The following is a 16474-nucleotide window of genomic DNA, read 5'->3' as shown; positions in this document are numbered from 1 at the left end:
CTTCGTACCCTTAGTGACTGGTGAGACTCCAGCTGTCAAGAGCGACGTTGTTGACGCTGTCGACCGCTGTGAATCCGCTACCCCATTGAGGGGTGAAGAGGACTTGCAAGCTGAAAGTGCCTCCCTCCGTCACGGGGATGGTAAGGACGGTGACCCCGTCGTTGGACTGATCTTGGTCGAGCGCAGCGGTGGGGAGTGCGGGGTCGGTAGAGGCTCGAGTAGGTTGAGCGGTGGCGAACGCAGCACCGGCGGGACCTTGGACAATGGATGCGACCAAGGTCTGACCGCCAAGGGCGAGAGTAGCGGTAGCCTGGTTGAGGGTGACGGTGGCGTTGGTGTGCATTCGCCACTCGAGACTAGGGGCGGAAGTGACATCGTCTTGGAGGAGGACTTGCTTTCGGCCGTTCAAGAATCGGATTCCTCGTTTCACCGTGCTGGGGGCAGAAGTGAGTCAGTAAAAATCCCTCCCATCCATCACGTTCTACTTACCTGTTGTAGGCCGAGGACATGTCGGTCCAGAAGTAGGCAGTGTCACCGGTGTCGACGTTGAAAGAAGGAGCAGGCCCCTGAGCGGTGCCAGAAGATCCAAAGTTACCGGTAGGAGACGCGCCGACGTTTTGGTTCTCGCCATTGATCAAGATTGTGTTCTGACCCTCGGTCCTCTTTCTGTAATACAACCATCTCTGCGAGTCTTGCGCTTCCGAGGAAAAGTACCCATCAGAGAGGTATTGTCCCGATCCCAGTTCACCGGCCCATCGTTGACCCATCGCATCGAGGACAAAGTCTCCGACATCGAGATCGCCGTGAGTCTGATGTCCTGTCAACTTGCTCGCCTTCATCGCCCAGTAGACACCGTTGTTCTCGCTCCAAGAGGATCGACCGGTAGCCCATTGACCGTCGACATCGTCAAAGTGTCGGTCGAGGGGTAATCCATCCCACCAAGTACCGTCGGTGGCCGGGTCGTACCAGAACATGCTCCATGGTTCGGAAGCGTCGTAGTGGTCTCGTTGGTATAGAGCGTATCGAGGCTGCTTGAAGATGGACCCCCAGAGGAGGAGCGAGTTGGCGGTGGTCGAGAACTTGTTGGGTCCGTGATCACCATAGTTGAACAGACTGGTCATACCTTGAACGTAGATGTGGTAGAGCGAGGTGAGGTTCCATCCAGGGTTGGATGCAGATAAACCTCGATCGTCGCCGTAAGCGGATTGCAAAGCGTTGACCATCTCGGCGGCTCCGGTGGTACCAAAGTACCAATAGTTTGCGGTCTCGGCCCAGGTACCGTCGGCATTGGCGCCTTGGAAACAATTGTTGTAGGCGTCGGGCGTGGTGAGGTCGATGATCCTTTGAGCCAAACCGGTGGGGTCTCTGTCGACGATGGCGACGGCGGCTTGGGTGAGACCACCGTTGATGACACAGTTCCAGTTACCATTGACCTCGGAGCTGCCGACGTTGGTACCTGCCCACCAGCTGTAGGACGAGTTGGCGCCGGTGAGACCGTTGTAACCATAGGTCAAACCGAGGTTGAGGATGGACCACATAAGCGCGTCTTTTTGATCGTCTGTCCAGAAATCGTAGAGCCAGTCGTATCCGATAGCAAACGCGGCGCAGAATTCTCCGACGTCGAGGAAATGTTGAGGGTTCCATCGCTCGTTGCCGTCTCCAAAGGGCACGCTCGAGTCGTTGCCCGCGGCGGCTTGCAGCTCTCGCCAGACCCGATCGGCGTACTTTGTCTCGTTGGTGACCTTGTAAGCATAGGCCCAGTTTTTCACTTTTTGCTTGATTTCACGAGCCGGGTCGAGGACACCGGACCCGCCCAGGCCACCGTCAATGTCGTAAGGAGTAGGGTCGTCGTTGAGCGTGCTGCTGGCGTTGTTGACAATGGTCTGGTTCCAGTACTTGAGGTACGGGTTGTTGGCAATGAGACCGCCGGTGGTCAAAGCGGCCCACTTGTAAGCTGGAGCGAGTCGAGGGTTGGGTCGGATGGATGAGTTGGAAGGAGGGCTGGGGTCTTCGGGCCATGAGTCGGATTTTGACGCGTCGGACACGACCGTGGGCGCAGAGTATCCAGCCGTTGCGGTCTAGGCGGGGGGTTAGCCTAATCACGCTGGAAAATCACGCTGGAAAATCACCACGCTGGAAAGTTATGCGACTCACTCCTGTGGCATAAACGGGCAAGAGGTAAGAGTCGGTGGCGACAGCGAGGTAGACCTCTCCGTTGGCGCCAGTGTTGGTAGCGGCGGCACTATTGATGCTTGAGACGCCGCTGGGGAGACCGGTGTTGGCGACAGCGCCCGAGGTTCGGTTAGAGTTGGATGAGCTGGTACTGGGGTCATTGTTGTTCTTGGATCTTGAGCCAAGGACGCCACCGAGGACAGCGCCGAGGATGATGGCGATGAGAAGGATAGGGATACCAATCCAAAGCCACTTGTTTCGCTTCTTCTTGGGTTGGTAAGCGCCAGGGCCACTGCCGTAGGGAGAAGACGATGCGTTGGGGTTTCCAGATGACATTGGGTAGGCTGGGGGCGGGGGGGAGAAAGTGCAGCAGAGAGAGTTATATGCGCGAGTGGGGGGTGGACAAAGGACGACACGGAGTTGACAGGGGTGTTGGTAGTGACAAAAGTGACGAGATGAAAATAGCACAGCAATGTATCAGCACTGATCCCGCTCACACGCCAAGCACACCTCGCCACTATCCATTTCGCCAGCAACTACTCACTCTCGGCGCCAGCACCTGATCGACCATAGCCACCATCACCATAACCGCCATGAGGCTCATCGCTGTATCCACCACCACCGCCGCCACCGTTGTTGGCGTACGAATTACCGTACGAGTTTCCGTAACCCCCCGAGGGGCTATCGCTATAAGGCGCTTGCTGGTATCTAGACATCGCGTCGAGGTGAGAAGTGTGTGTGGTCTATGTCAATAAGGAGGAGTTTGTGATGAATAAAATCGCGCTCGTTGTTTATCCGTCACGTCAGTGTTCGTTCCGATGCCGTCGTTGTTGTCGTTCCTACACGCCGTTGTCGAAATGAAGAAGAAAACCAAAGAGAACGATCAACTTGCCCTCCCAACTCGATGTCGTGAAGATGCAGTGTCAAACCAAACAAACAAATGAGAAAGATGGATTGACGTGTCCAGGTGAAATAGCAATGGCAAAGAGAGATGTCCAGTGCATTTCCCGCACAAGCTAAAAAAGAAACGATCCCCCCCGTGCTTACATTCAGGGTTTCACAGAAAAGAGAAAAACAACGCGCACCGCCACTGGTGTCATATTAATAGGTTCATGACGTGGCATAACAAAACGTATTCAGTATCGGTCTCGGTTAAAACAACCTATTTAGCTTTGAAGGGAACCTCGTCGTCGTCGTCGAGACCAGTGATATGATGGGAACATCGAACGCAAGGCGAAAGGGCTGTGCATCGTCACCATACAATCTCGACTGAGATGTCATACATAACAGGTAGCTACTGACGACAGAAGCACGGTGCCATATGCATCTCGTCCCAACTCAGTGTTACAGCCTTAGATATACCACAAATTCCAGCTGGTACATCCTCCGTGGCGAAACGGCTATTACTCCCTTATTATTCAGGGACAAACAATCAGGGCGCGCGTTCAAACCCTGATGTTTGAAGTAAGTTTTTGGTTTGTCACAGGCGGCGACCGCCGATATAGGTAGTCACGTGAAAAAGTGAAGACAGCTATGAACCGAGGACGACAGGGTGGTAGGTGGGGGGTGTGGTTAACGAGCGAGAACGGAGTGAGCGATAGCGAAACGGAGTGGAGCGAAGTGGGAATTGCGAGCGTTAGCGAGCGAAGGGGAGGGGGGTATGGGGGGAGGGGAACGCTCCCCCCAGCTAAAAGGGAAGGGGGGGCACGGGGGGGAGGGGAACACTCCCCCTCGGCTTGTGTTTTTATAAGTCAAGATGAAGATCTCAAAAGCGAAGATGCACTCGACCCTTTTCTCAAATACCCGCAATCTCCGCACCGGCTTCAAAGGGGGAATCTGGCGGGCATCACCGAGTCACAGTCAAGTGAAGCGGACGTCAATCTCAACCCCATCTGTTTGTTGATCTGCATTCAACATAGATCACATTACAACTAGATAAAGAAGTCTTCTGAAAACTCACCATGACGTTGTCCCCCGCAGTGCTGAGCAATATCGTAGGTCATCTCCCTCTAGCTCGCATGCCTCGCTAACCACCCCCACTAGGCCGGGTACATGTCCATATCCCTCTGGATCGTGGTGTACACCCCTCAAATATGGGAGAACTACCAACTGCAATCGGGTGAGGGGTTATCGGTACCCTTTATCGTGTTGTGGCTACTCGGCGATATCACCAATCTGTTCGGAGGTGTCCTTGCGAAACTCCTCCCGACTGTCATCATCCTCGCCGTTTACGTGGGTCGCTCAGTCGTGTCAAGAGTCATCTCTTCACCTTGCTAACCCCTACCTCCTAGTACACGATATGCGATATCATTTTACTGATCCAGGTGTACTACTACCGACGACACCCATCACCCGCCGCTCGAACCCATGTATCCACCGACGACGAAACGACGCCATTACTGCCCGAGCCCCGTCAACCTAAACCTTTACTCCCCCCCACCCTCGAGTACCCCCTCTTACTCTCATTCGTACTGTTGTCCGGCGTCGGCGCATGGTACCTGTCCGATCAAGACTCCGTGTCCATACCAGAGAACCCCGAGGTGGAGCTTGAGTGGAAGTCGCAACTGTTAGGATGGGCCAGCGCGGTGCTCTACCTCGGCAGCAGGGTCCCTCAGATCATACACAATTAGTAGGTCGACGTGGACGAGGGCTGCGCTGACCTCTTTTAGCAAAACACGTTGCGCTGGATTATCCCTCGCCATGTTCTTCTTTGCCATCTCAGGAAGTGAGTTTCACACCGTCGCAGCAGCTCTGGCTAACCCCTTAAGACATCACATACGTCCTATCGATCTTGCTCAAATCGATGAACCCGAGGTATATCCTAGCCAATCTCCCGTGGCTGGCAGGATCAGGTCTCACCGTTTTCCTCGACCTCTTCGTTCTCACCCAATTCGCATTGTTCAGTATCCAGGATAAGCGCAAGGCCAAGGAGAGTAAAGTCTTTGCGCAGGAAGATGGAGTGGATGACAATGAGGAGGGTGTATAGTAATTATCATGCATCGGCATCTCATCTCGATTACATCATACATCCTCATTCTTGACATCTAATCAGGCTGATTTCGACTGATGCGCCATATCATGTTCTCACACCTGACCCATGGTATCTCGACTGTACCATGCCAACTCCTCACTGGCGAAAAAAAGACACCTTCACCACATTGTAATGGACCTCTCTGTAAAGATAGACACCTGCATAGTAACTCACCTACATGTGGGTCCAACAGTACAGCCGAAGACTACTCCCGTATGTATATGCATCCGCAGCCACGGCTCTATATTATACGGCCGATGGAAAAGGACACGGGGGGTCATAGGCAACCCTCACCCACGTTTCATCCGTAATTCCCTGTATGGGATGATCTGCATTCCTGCACACCCCCACGGTTTGAATGTGATTTTAGCCTCCGAGCCAGTGATGAACTTATTGGTACCTCCCTCCTTGTGCCATAGCTTCACCCTGGATACATTGTTTTAATGTGGCTGCGAATAGAGTGAACCATCTTTGCAGGCAGAGAGAGAGAGAGAGAGGGAGAGAGAGAATCCTGCAGACAGGTTCGGGTCCAAAAATACCCTTTAGCTTTAACACCCATGTTCTACCCTGACCCTGTCCTACGCCCTTTCTCTGTCCGTCGCCCAACCATCGCGCTGAGACACTTTAACCGCGTTGCAACCAACTAAACTACCCTCATGGCCACGAGTCTCATAGGTCAACTTTTAACCATTATTGTGCACAGCTGGGTAGATCATCCCACTAGTCATTCATCGTATAGCAGACACATACACGCATCGTCTCTTTTCCTCTTTATCCTTCAGTTTGTGCGGATTGTAACGGTTTACGGGGATCTTCAATCGTCGTAATTCGCTCCACTCCACTTTCACCGAGAGTAGTGTCGTCGACCAACTCGGGGCTTTCCGGCTAATATAGACAATAAACACTTTTCGACCATCACAAGGACTCTCTACTCACGATACTGCACACGGTCACGCACACGGCTGAAAATCACCCTCGCGACTCCTTTCGACTTTCCCTCCTTACACCTGCGTCTACAACGTCATTGTTAGGAATCTCGTCAATACCCGTCTTCGAAGATCATTGCTAGTCGATTGTAACGGGAAGGATAGCAGATACTTTGGTGTCGCCGAGCGATCTACATTCAACACACCATCACAAGGTGAGTTCCACGACTAGGGATCATGGCGACCGGCTAGTGCCGTTATTGCAATATGCGTTAAGCGTATCCTGCAGGCTCTCCCTCCACCACGCCCCGGTTCAGACCGTCTTTGGCCGTGTGCAGCACTGACCACCCCCCCGCAGACCCAATCACTCACACTCCCCCAGACCCACCGCCAACATTAGCGACTCCGACCCCCATATCGACAAGAAACAACGCGTGATGTCACGCGTAGATTCTCCCTCTCCGGTCCTTGCGCCGGAGGGTAGCACCGATTTCCAAGCCCACGTCTTATCCCTCTTATCCCTCATCTCCGAGCACCCTTCCCCGGCATACCCATTCCCCTTGAAGGGCGCGGAGCCGAACGGCGGACTGCCAACGTATTCTGGCGAAAAATCGTCCGCGGAAGAGGCGATAGAAAGAGCGATCGTAGCGTTGGGTCAAAGAGTTTGGACAGCGGAAAGGACCAAACCACCCCAAGGTCCTACCGACCTGTTGACACCCGAATGGACACCACCGATCAACGACCCGACTCCCGTCTGTCCCACATGTACCCGGCCCATTTCACAAACCGTACCCATATCACAACAGCTCTACTCTCACCCTCTATCCCAATCGCTCTCCACCCCGCCAGCTCAGTTCCGACAAATGGCCAGCAGCTCGGGACACAGTCCGCACAGTATCCTCACGACGTCTTCTGGCGCATCCGTCCTTACGGGAGGACCCGGCGCAGCATCATGGTCGGTTGGTGACTCCGGCATGAGCGCGGAAAAGGAGCTCGAACTGCTGAAGGCGCAAGTGCAAGATATCGCTCGGGTTTGTAAAGCCGTCGCGACAGGTGACCTGACACAAAAGATCATCGTCCCAGTAGAGGGTCAGGCCATGACAGAGCTGAAAAACATCATCAACGCGATGGTGGATAGGCTACAGACCTTTGCGGTGGAAGTGGAACGTGTCTCGTTGGAAGTAGGGACGGAAGGGAAACTCGGTGGACAGGCGGTGGTGCCAAATGTCGAGGGGACATGGAAGACTCTCACTGCGGTGGTGAACAAGCTCGCCGCGAATTTGACCAACCAGGTTAGGAGTATTGCCAAGGTCACCAAGGTGAGTCTGCGAAGCGAGCGGGAAGGCTCATGCTAACACTCACTTTTAGGCCGTGGCGATGGGAGACCTTAGCGAAACGATCGATGTGGAAGCCAGTGGAGAGATCGCGGAATTGAAGACCACGGTCAACGGAATGGTCATGTCTCTACGAACGCTGGCCGACGAAGTTAGTCGAGTCTCGCTCGAAGTCGGTTCTCAGGGTAAACTAGGTGGTCAAGCGAATGTCCCGGATGTCGAAGGTGTTTGGAAGGATCTCACGGTTAATGTGAGTTAAACGTCGGCGATGTAGCTGACGCCCCAGGTCAATCGAATGTGTGAAAGTTTAACGACGCAGGTGCGATCGATCGGTAGTGTCACGACTGCGGTCGCAAGAGTGAGTCGCAAAAGGGCATAGCCCCGCTGACAATCCCAGGGTGATCTCAGCAAGATGATCGAAATTGAAGCGGAGGGAGAAATGGCCGTATTGAAGAATGTGAGCTCTACTTGTTGTACTTGCGCTAACCTGTAGACGGTCAACTCGATGATAAGGCAACTCACGATCTTCGCCAACGAAGTCACGCGTGTGGCTCTGGAAGTCGGAACGCACGGTCAACTGGGTGGTCAAGCCGTCGTCCCTGGCGTCGAAGGTGTATGGGATGATCTCACCACGAACGTCAACGTGAGTGCGACTATACGTGTGCATCGCTGACGGCAGAAAATGGCAAGGAACCTCACCGACCAAGTGCGAGAGATCGCCGAAGTGGTAAGTCCTCCCCACCTTGTACACAACTGACACCTAGACAAAATCCGTCGCACGAGGTGATCTCACGAAAACGGTCAGCGCCGATGTCCAAGGAGAAATTCTCGACTTGAAAATCACCGTCAACGATATGGTTGCCCAACTCACTGTATTCGCCGCGGAAGTCACTCGTGTCTCGCTTGAAGTCGGAACGGAAGGGAAACTAGGCGGACAGGCCGATGTCCCGAACGTCGAGGGGACTTGGAAGGTTCTCACCGATAATGTCAACTTGATGGTGAGCTACTTTCTTCTGCGCAAACCGGTTGACACTAACACGACGCAGGCCTTGAATTTGACCACGCAAGTGCGATCGGTGGCGGAAGTGTAAGTCACCTGTGATTATCATCGCTGACATCCAGCACCACGGCCGTCGCGGCGGGAGACCTAAGTCGAAAGATCATCGTCGAAGCGTTTGGCGAGATCGCCGATCTCAAGGTGGGTCAAAGCCTTAGAACCCCGCTGACATGTAGAACACTGTGAATAATATGGTGGACTCACTGCGAAGTTTCTCATCCGAAGTAACGCGTGTCGCTCGAGAGGTCGGTACGGACGGTCGACTAGGTGGTCAAGCCAGAGTGCCCGGAGTCGCCGGTACATGGAAAGATCTCACCGATTGTGTCAACATCATGGCGGCGAATCTCACGGAACAAGTGCGAACCATCGCTCATGCCACAGTGAGTCACCCTCCGCCAAGCTCTGCGCTGACGTTTAGACCGCGGTGGCACGGGGAGATTTGACGCAAAAAGTGGTCGGCGTCAAAGTCTCGGGAGAAATCCTCGATCTCGTCAACACGATCAATAATATGATTGACCAACTCGCCATCTTTGCTGCAGAAGTGACACGAGTCGCAAGAGAGGTCGGAACGGAGGGTAAACTAGGTGTCCAGGCAGAAGTCGAGAACATCGAAGGGACATGGCAGGAGATCACGTAGGTTATTATATGCCTTACCCCGCTAACGCTTAGATCCAACGTCAACACCATGGCTTCCAACTTGACATCCCAAGTCCGAGCATTCGCGCAAATCTCCGCCGCTGCCACCGACGGTGATTTCACCCGGTTCATCACCGTCGAAGCGTCAGGTGAAATGGACAGTCTCAAGACCAAAATCAATCAAATGGTGTACAACCTTCGCGAGTCGATCGAGAAGAATACAAAGGCGAGACAAGAGGCCGAAATGGCGAACAGGAGTAAATCCGAGTTCCTCGCGAATATGTCCCATGAGATCAGGTGAGTCACAATCAACCATAACTAGTCTCTAACGCTTCCTTTAGAACCCCAATGAACGGTATCATCGGAATGACGGTGCTCACGCTCGAGAGCGAGCTCACACGACAACAAAGAGAAAACCTCATGATCGTTTCGAGCTTGGCGGGATCCCTCCTCACCATCATCGACGACATTCTAGATATCTCCAAGAGTGAGTCCCCCTTTTATAGTTTCCCGCTAACCTACTAGTCGAGGCGGGTCGAATGACAATGGAGCAAATCGCATTCTCGCTCCGCGTCGCCGTGTTCTCGGTTTTGAAAACGCTCTGCGTCAAAGCCGCACAGAACAAACTCGACTTGATCTTTGACATCGACCCGACCATCCCTGATCAGCTCATTGGTGACCCCCTCCGTCTCCGCCAAGTCATCACCAACTTGATCGGAAACGCGGTGAAATTCACGACAAAGGGTCAAGTCGCCCTCTCTTGCCGAGTCAAGTGCTACGTCTCCAACGCCGTCGAGCTGGAATTCTGCGTTGCCGATACCGGTATCGGAATCAAGCAAGACAAACTCGATGTCATCTTTGACACGTTCGCGCAGGCCGACGGCTCTACCACGCGTAAATACGGCGGAACAGGTCTCGGTCTCACCATTTCCAAACGACTCGTCAACCTGATGTCGGGTGATCTCTGGGTCGAGTCAGAGTACGGTCAAGGAAGTCGATTTTACTTTACCACCCTGGCCGAGATGACCAGCGTTCCCCGAGAACAGGTCATCGAGCGTCTCTCCCCATGGCAAGGCAGAAGCATCCTCTTCATCGACACGCTCGGCGACGAGACGGGCATCGCAGACATGCTCGCGGAACTGGGCATGAAACCAATCGTCATTCACGCGGTGAATGAAGTGTACAACTTGCAGAACCAGGGTGTGACCATGTTTGACACCATGATCGTGGATTCGCTCAAGGCGGTGAGTCAAGATTCCAGCAAAGACGTCTCGTGCTGACCTAAATCAGGCCGGAGAACTCCGAGGGATCGAGTACCTGCGATACATCCCCATCGTCCTCCTCGCACCGGTGAGTTACCCTTTAGTCTACCTCGCTGACCCCTTAGTCAAACCGCCCGGCCGGACCAGAGAACCCATCGTTCATCAGCCTGCCTGAAAACCGCCGACGTCTCCTCGCGCTACCCTCTGCCACCGACCAGAGTCTCTCCCCTATCCCCGTCAAAGACTGTCTCGAGATGGGTATCAACACATACTACACCACCCCGCTCACCCTGCAAGAGTTATCCAACGCCATCGTCCCCGCGCTCGAGTCACATCAACTGCAACCGGGAGACAGCGTCAAAGACACCGTCCTCAGTATCCTTCTCGCAGAGGATAACCTTGTCAACCAAAAGCTCGCTGTGAAACTGCTCGAAGTCGCCGGACACAAGATCGAGGTGGCGGATAACGGAGAGATTGCTTTGGAAAAGTATAAGCGAAGGCAGCTCGCCCGGACCCCCTTCGACGTTATCCTCGTGAGTCGTGGTTGGTTTTCTCGTCTCTACAATTCTGTCACTGACGTTGCCCAGATGGACGTGTCGATGCCCGTGATGGGAGGTATGGAATCCACCGGTCTGATACGAGAGTTCGAAGCGAGCGAAGGGTACCCTCGAACGCCCATCATCGCACTCACCGCCCACGCGATGATCGGTGATAAAGAACGGTGTCTCTCCGCGGGGTGAGCCGATTTTCTCCTGAACACCTTGACCACGCTGACATGCCGTAGAATGGACGAGTATGTGACAAAACCACTACGAAGAGGAGACTTGCTCGCGTCGATCGCCAAAGTGCTCTTACCGAAACAAGCAGCCGCCGCTGGCACCGCCACCGTCACAACCATCGACATCCAACCCCCTGCCAGCTTGTTCGCTCGGTAGTCCCAAGTTCACGCTCATACTTTGTTGCATTTCATTATACACTATACCCCCGTTTCCGTGTCACGTATTTCCCGTTGTCCCGTTTCCAGGTTTACTTTTAGATTTTTTTCCTCCCTCGGATCATAAGCTTCGCACGCAAATGTAGCCTAGTTAAAGGATTATCATTCATCTTATAGGATTGACTACAGAATACAAAGGATGCAAATGTGCAGTAGCAAGAGAGTCTTGTGCGTTGACGATTAACGTAGGCGCTTGATCGTGCCACGTCAGCGTGGCTGCGAGAGTAGATACTACGAGTGAGACTTCACACTATATCCTCGTTCGCGTCTCATACCCCTTCCTCAGTTTCACGACCACCCTGATCCGCCATCCACCAGGCCCTAGACGTCTGGAGCCCGTCCGTCACATCCTGACTGAGCACCACCACAAAGGAGGACGCAGATCGTCCGTGTGGACTTGATACGAGATTTGCGATGAAAGGAATCTCAAGGGGTTCGGGGTGAAAGGATATTTGACAGCGGAGGGTCGTTGCTTTGTCAAACAACGTGGAAAGTACTGCTACTCGACGCAGATGGTGATGGAGTGGCTATGGAAGGGGCTCGAGGACATAGGAAGTACAATGCGTTCAGAACGGGTTGGGATATAATACGGATGTAGCGCATGAGTCTATGCAACTCCCACGTCAAAACATCTCCATTTTGCCTGGTGCATACATCACACTGCCCTTCCATTTCATTTTTTTAAAAAACGAGTTGATCTCGTCTTTTCGACAAACGGGTTTTTAGAGTATACTCGATTCCCTTCAGCCGAGCTGAGCTTGTTCATCTCTCCCTAACGAGAAATCCCCGTCCCTCAATTGATCCACAGAGTTCTTACACCCCAGGATGAAGACCAAACTCTTCTCCTCCGCCCTCCGACCATTCTTCCACCACCCTTTATTCTCTCAACCCTTTATACCGATGAGCATGACAGCTCTTACGCTCTTACTTCTAGTTTTGGTGCTTCTCTCTGTACCAGGACCTATCAAGGGGTTGTATTGGTTCAGCGTCCAAGGGCTAGAAGGAGATGAGGACGGGCCCATGACAGCGGGAGTACTGGGATGGTGTTGTAAGTGTGACCCCACCACTTGTGTCTTCGGTCCTGAGACTCACAAAAGTTGGACGGAATACAGACACCCACACGTCCAATTGTACCTATGCGCCACTTTCGTGAGTCTATCGCTCGCCGCCTCTGGATGAAGTTTGATCAAAGCCGCTGACCTCGCCCACGCAGGGATAACCCTTACCTCTCGAAGATGATCAACACGGGCGAGGCTCTGACCGTTCGAATCATGCTTCCGCTCGGTGAGTCGCGCTGTGCCTAAACTCGGACCCGACCGCCCTTCCTTTCCCTTCCATCTCTTGTCGCGGTGGTGTGCTCCTCGACAAACCGATCATCGCTCGCAGCTCGCTGACGCTTGCTGCTTCGCTCCCTCGCCCAGCATGCTACTGGATGATCGTCACCTTTGTCTTCTGGATCTTACTCACGATCCTCTCTCCGATCGGCTACACAATCAAGAACCTCGATTCCATCACCCGTCATCTCCGATTCGCAATCATCGAAGCCTGTGTGCTCTGTATCAGTCTCTTCGGCAACGTACTTTGCTGGCTGGCGTTCGGCGTGGGTCGAACAGCCTATCTCAGCGTCGAGAACGGTGGTGGGAATCCTAAATCCGGTCATGCGATGGAAACTTCTGCCGTCGCTGCGGTTTTGTCTTTACTGTCGCTCGGTTTGGCAGTTTGGGGATTACATCTGAGATTGAGAAAGGCTCAAGCGAATTGGAAAGATGAAGCCATCATGGTCAGAAGACGTTCAATGGCATTAGTAGCCACAGGCGCCGTCAGACCGGAAGATGCGGATACCCTCGGCGTCACCGATGGCGGGGTCGAGAAGAGAGGAAGCATTAGATGGTCAAACGGTAGTACTGTACCAGAATACCCCTCTGGCAACCTTCAGTACAGAGGTAGTATGGTCAAAGCAGGTTACATCCCCCCCAATCCCGCGCCGGCGCCGACTACCGACGAGGAGGAGCAGCTCGAGTCCACCGTCTCAGAGGCAAAACGGGAATCGGCCGCACAAGAGACGATGATCAGGAGAGCATCGTAAGTACCAAACGTCAGTACTTATCGCTCACAATCCCCCGCAGGCTTCACGACTCGCCGTACGCAGCAGCTCAAGCCGCCGGCCCAAACTAGACCCCTCCTGTCGTTGCTACCTGTGCCAGCTTCGGCATCTCACCTAGCGTTCTGTAGATTCCCCATGCACATGATGAATATATCGCATAATGACTCTACCGCCTCATCTCTGATACGGCTGTTGCTGCCCTTGCACGGGCAGACCAACGGCACCATTCGGACTCTTGTTCCCCACTTCCTTCCTCACATTCTCTTCTCTCACAATGTCCTCAGCTCGTCTTGTCACTTCGAGAACATTCCCGTCGATCGTGAAATCCTCTGCTGTTCTTTGCTTCGTCCACGTTCGTGTGTCGAGGTACATGAACGGTCCTCGGATCCAGTTCGGTTGTCCGCTTGCGACATCGGCTTTGCTCAAGTCGATCGAGGGGAGGGTTGGTGAAGTGAGCCATATATGAAGCTCGGTATGATATCGCCATCCTCGTGCGTATCTACGTTATCAGCTCAATCTCTTCACTCTTTGCACTCACAATTCCTCGGCCACCTCGATTTGAAGGATATCTTGAGGGGACATGTAGAATGCGAGGAACAACGTATCTTCAGCGAAATTGGGCAATTTCGTCTCGACCGGTGGCGCGTGGACATTGTAACATTGGGGTATGTGGAATGATTCTTCGATCCGAGGCGGTTGCGATAATGATGATGGGTCCGCCCATGGTGTCACAAATGACGGGTACAGCGCCCTGCGAATGGTCAACACAACCCTACCCACTCTGCACTCACTCTTCGCTGTTCACGTCCACGCCCAACTCCCCCAGATCCTCTCCAAAGATCAACATCCCTCTATCCGTCTTGTTCATATGAACCTGTATCTCATATAACAACGCTTTCAATCCCCACTTGTCCACGGGCGAGCTCAAGATCTGTTGAACAGGTCGGACGACCGGTTCTGTGGGTCTTGATGGACTTGTACGTTGCCATGTAGAGTCGTTCGTGGCGGCTTGAGGATGAGGCGGGTTGGTGGAAGGTGTCGCGTTGGAGGATTGAGATGCACTAGGTGCTCCAGGTCCCGTACCGACCGATCCGTTCGGCAAGCCGTTATTTGACGGCGAGGATGGTTGACCGAGTTGTGAAGGGTTTGAAGGGTTTCTCAGGTAATTTGACAACTAAAAATCAGCACAATTCCCATTGCTCCCACTCACCCTTCCATCCTTGCCATCCCCTAACGCTGGGAAGTCATCTCCTAACGCTCCGTTCGCTTGTCCCGAACCTGCTCCGGCCGGTCCAGATATCCCAGGCGGCGGCGGTGGCGGCGGTGCGACACCCAACTGTTGTTGTTGGAGAAACAGCTGTTGCTGTTGTTGCAAGTGAGTATTTTGCTGTTGTTGCTGTTGATTTGAAGCGGTCGACGGTTGGGAAGGTTGCGCTTGCGCAGCATACGTCGAGCCATGTTGAGGATGTGATCCTAACGCCGGGAAGTCGTTGGGGTCTGAGTTCGTAGTCAGTAACTGTTGGCGTCTTGTACACCCTTCACGCACCCGCTCCTCGTCCACCGAATCCTGGCGGTCCACTTCTACCAAACGCTCCCATCGCACCTCGACTGGCGGGAGGTTGTTGTGTCGCTTGTTGACCTGCTGTCGCGTAGAACATTGCGAGTTGGATTGGGGTGTAATGTTATGTTATGCTGTCTGATCGGTTCAAGCGGTGTTAGTTCCCTCTTCCACACTCACAAGCGGTGTTCATAAGAATATCCAGACACCGACTCACTCTCGTAGGTATGTCTCTCTCCAAATGTCACTATCGTATCTCAACTGTCCAACCTGACCTGATGAAACAAAGTAGCTCCTGATGAGCTCGACTCTTCTCCCTTTTCCGCAGCTTTCCCCCCCATGATACCGACGCCAGCTAACACTCACGCTTCCGAGTCGGTAGGTATAGTTTGAGAGTGAATGTGAGGTGATCTATGTGGAGGAAGAGAGCTATGAATTGGGTGAATACAATACAATCAAAGAGGTTCGGTCAATGTGATCGACTGTTACCACCGTAGCAACGCACAACCATAGTACTTAAAATGGGGGGAATCAATACACCATCAAAGGCACCTCTATACAATCGGCGATATAACCGGGGTCATTTGATTGTGGCACCGCTGTTGATTTCTACGGAATGACCTGACGCACTCGCTCATCTTCGACTTGATTAATTCATTCTTGATACATTCACTTGCTTCACAGTCTGATAACGCAATGGTGAGCTTCAACAGTGCACTGCATGGCAGGCTTGAGCTGATGACTCGACCTACAGTCCGAACTTCGATACACAGCTAACACCCAACTCGAGCAATGTCCGTTACGCTTTCTTCAATCTTCAAGTTACTCGAGCTGACATTTGAACAGTACACGCCCGATATACCGGTACAGGACACGCCGATACCACCAAATAGTGAGTGTTGCGCCTTCATCCTCTCTTACCTCCTTATGACTGACGCCCTACGCAGCGAATGGCTCACACATCAACATCGAGATACGCTCGCGGCGATCGTTGGACATCCACCTTTGTTGGGGTATCTCGCAATAGCAGATGGGGAATGTCAAGCTAGAGAGAGGTTTGAGCTGGTCGAGGTGAGTACCTGCAAGAGAGATGGAAGAGGTTGGTCGTATACGAAAGCAGGCGTAGATGGGGTTGTGTGGGGACAATTAGATCATGATGGCACGGCCATGCTGAATTTTACGAGACGGATGCTGACAGACTGCTATACTCCAGAAAATGCTCCAACCGTGCGGAAAGCCGCCCGGCAAGACCGACGAGTAACTACGGATTAAGATCACGCTATCATTGGGAAAATTAGAAACATGTTGTATTCATGTATAGACTGTATAAATAGGGCCAGATCTGTTCCTTCTGCCCGTCGCGACAATTCGCTTGCCGAACGTTCACATAGGTAATTGCA

The 16474-nt window shown here is 53.1% G+C and overlaps 8 protein-coding genes across 8 annotated transcripts; 6 read left to right on the top strand and 2 right to left on the bottom strand.

The window, feature by feature from the left end:
* Positions 1-10: 10 nt before the first annotated feature.
* On the bottom strand, positions 11-2888 carry CI109_102316 (uncharacterized protein; the record flags this gene model as incomplete). Its single annotated transcript, XM_032008263.1, has 4 exons — positions 11-434; positions 490-2078; positions 2155-2516; positions 2717-2888. The coding sequence occupies 4 exons, from the start codon at positions 2886-2888 to the stop codon at positions 11-13; spliced, it is 2547 nt and encodes an 848-aa protein (XP_031857472.1).
* A 1245-nt stretch (positions 2889-4133) lies between these two features.
* CI109_102315 (uncharacterized protein) lies at positions 4134-4802 on the top strand (the record flags this gene model as incomplete). Its single annotated transcript, XM_032008262.2, has 3 exons — positions 4134-4166; positions 4216-4404; positions 4464-4802. The coding sequence occupies 3 exons, from the start codon at positions 4134-4136 to the stop codon at positions 4800-4802; spliced, it is 561 nt and encodes a 186-aa protein (XP_031857471.2).
* Positions 4803-4872: 70 nt separating this feature from the next.
* Positions 4873-5158, top strand: CI109_102314 (uncharacterized protein; the record flags this gene model as incomplete). Its single annotated transcript, XM_065967133.1, has 2 exons — positions 4873-4897; positions 4941-5158. The coding sequence occupies 2 exons, from the start codon at positions 4873-4875 to the stop codon at positions 5156-5158; spliced, it is 243 nt and encodes an 80-aa protein (XP_065823205.1).
* Positions 5159-6566: 1408 nt separating this feature from the next.
* CI109_102313 (uncharacterized protein) lies at positions 6567-9157 on the top strand (the record flags this gene model as incomplete). The annotated part of the gene is made up of 8 exons (XM_065967132.1): positions 6567-7448; positions 7498-7713; positions 7783-7821; positions 7957-8106; positions 8228-8461; positions 8510-8550; positions 8732-8876; positions 8939-9157. The coding sequence occupies 8 exons, from the start codon at positions 6567-6569 to the stop codon at positions 9155-9157; spliced, it is 1926 nt and encodes a 641-aa protein (XP_065823204.1).
* A 48-nt stretch (positions 9158-9205) lies between these two features.
* On the top strand, positions 9206-11353 carry CI109_102312 (uncharacterized protein; the record flags this gene model as incomplete). The annotated part of the gene is made up of 7 exons (XM_065967131.1): positions 9206-9453; positions 9498-9643; positions 9769-10400; positions 10447-10506; positions 10637-10951; positions 11006-11154; positions 11203-11353. 7 exons carry the CDS (start codon positions 9206-9208, stop codon positions 11351-11353), a joined length of 1701 nt encoding a protein of 566 aa, XP_065823203.1.
* An 884-nt stretch (positions 11354-12237) lies between these two features.
* Positions 12238-13587, top strand: CI109_102311 (uncharacterized protein; the record flags this gene model as incomplete). The annotated part of the gene is made up of 5 exons (XM_032008260.1): positions 12238-12460; positions 12525-12561; positions 12626-12696; positions 12834-13494; positions 13539-13587. 5 exons carry the CDS (start codon positions 12238-12240, stop codon positions 13585-13587), a joined length of 1041 nt encoding a protein of 346 aa, XP_031857469.1.
* A 103-nt stretch (positions 13588-13690) lies between these two features.
* CI109_102310 (uncharacterized protein) lies at positions 13691-15174 on the bottom strand (the record flags this gene model as incomplete). The annotated part of the gene is made up of 4 exons (XM_065967130.1): positions 13691-14015; positions 14308-14673; positions 14752-15013; positions 15063-15174. 4 exons carry the CDS (start codon positions 15172-15174, stop codon positions 13691-13693), a joined length of 1065 nt encoding a protein of 354 aa, XP_065823202.1.
* Positions 15175-15770: 596 nt separating this feature from the next.
* Positions 15771-16335, top strand: CI109_102309 (uncharacterized protein; the record flags this gene model as incomplete). Its single annotated transcript, XM_065967129.1, has 5 exons — positions 15771-15773; positions 15829-15868; positions 15921-15966; positions 16022-16145; positions 16288-16335. The coding sequence occupies 5 exons, from the start codon at positions 15771-15773 to the stop codon at positions 16333-16335; spliced, it is 261 nt and encodes an 86-aa protein (XP_065823201.1).
* Positions 16336-16474: the final 139 nt, after the last annotated feature.

This window comes from Kwoniella shandongensis, chromosome 4 (genome assembly GCF_008629635.2).
Source record: "Kwoniella shandongensis chromosome 4, complete sequence".
In the NCBI taxonomy this organism is placed as follows: Eukaryota; Fungi; Basidiomycota; class Tremellomycetes; order Tremellales; family Cryptococcaceae; genus Kwoniella; species Kwoniella shandongensis.
The sequence above is the reverse complement of the archived record's forward strand: the minus strand, read 5'-3'. Positions and strand labels throughout refer to the sequence as shown.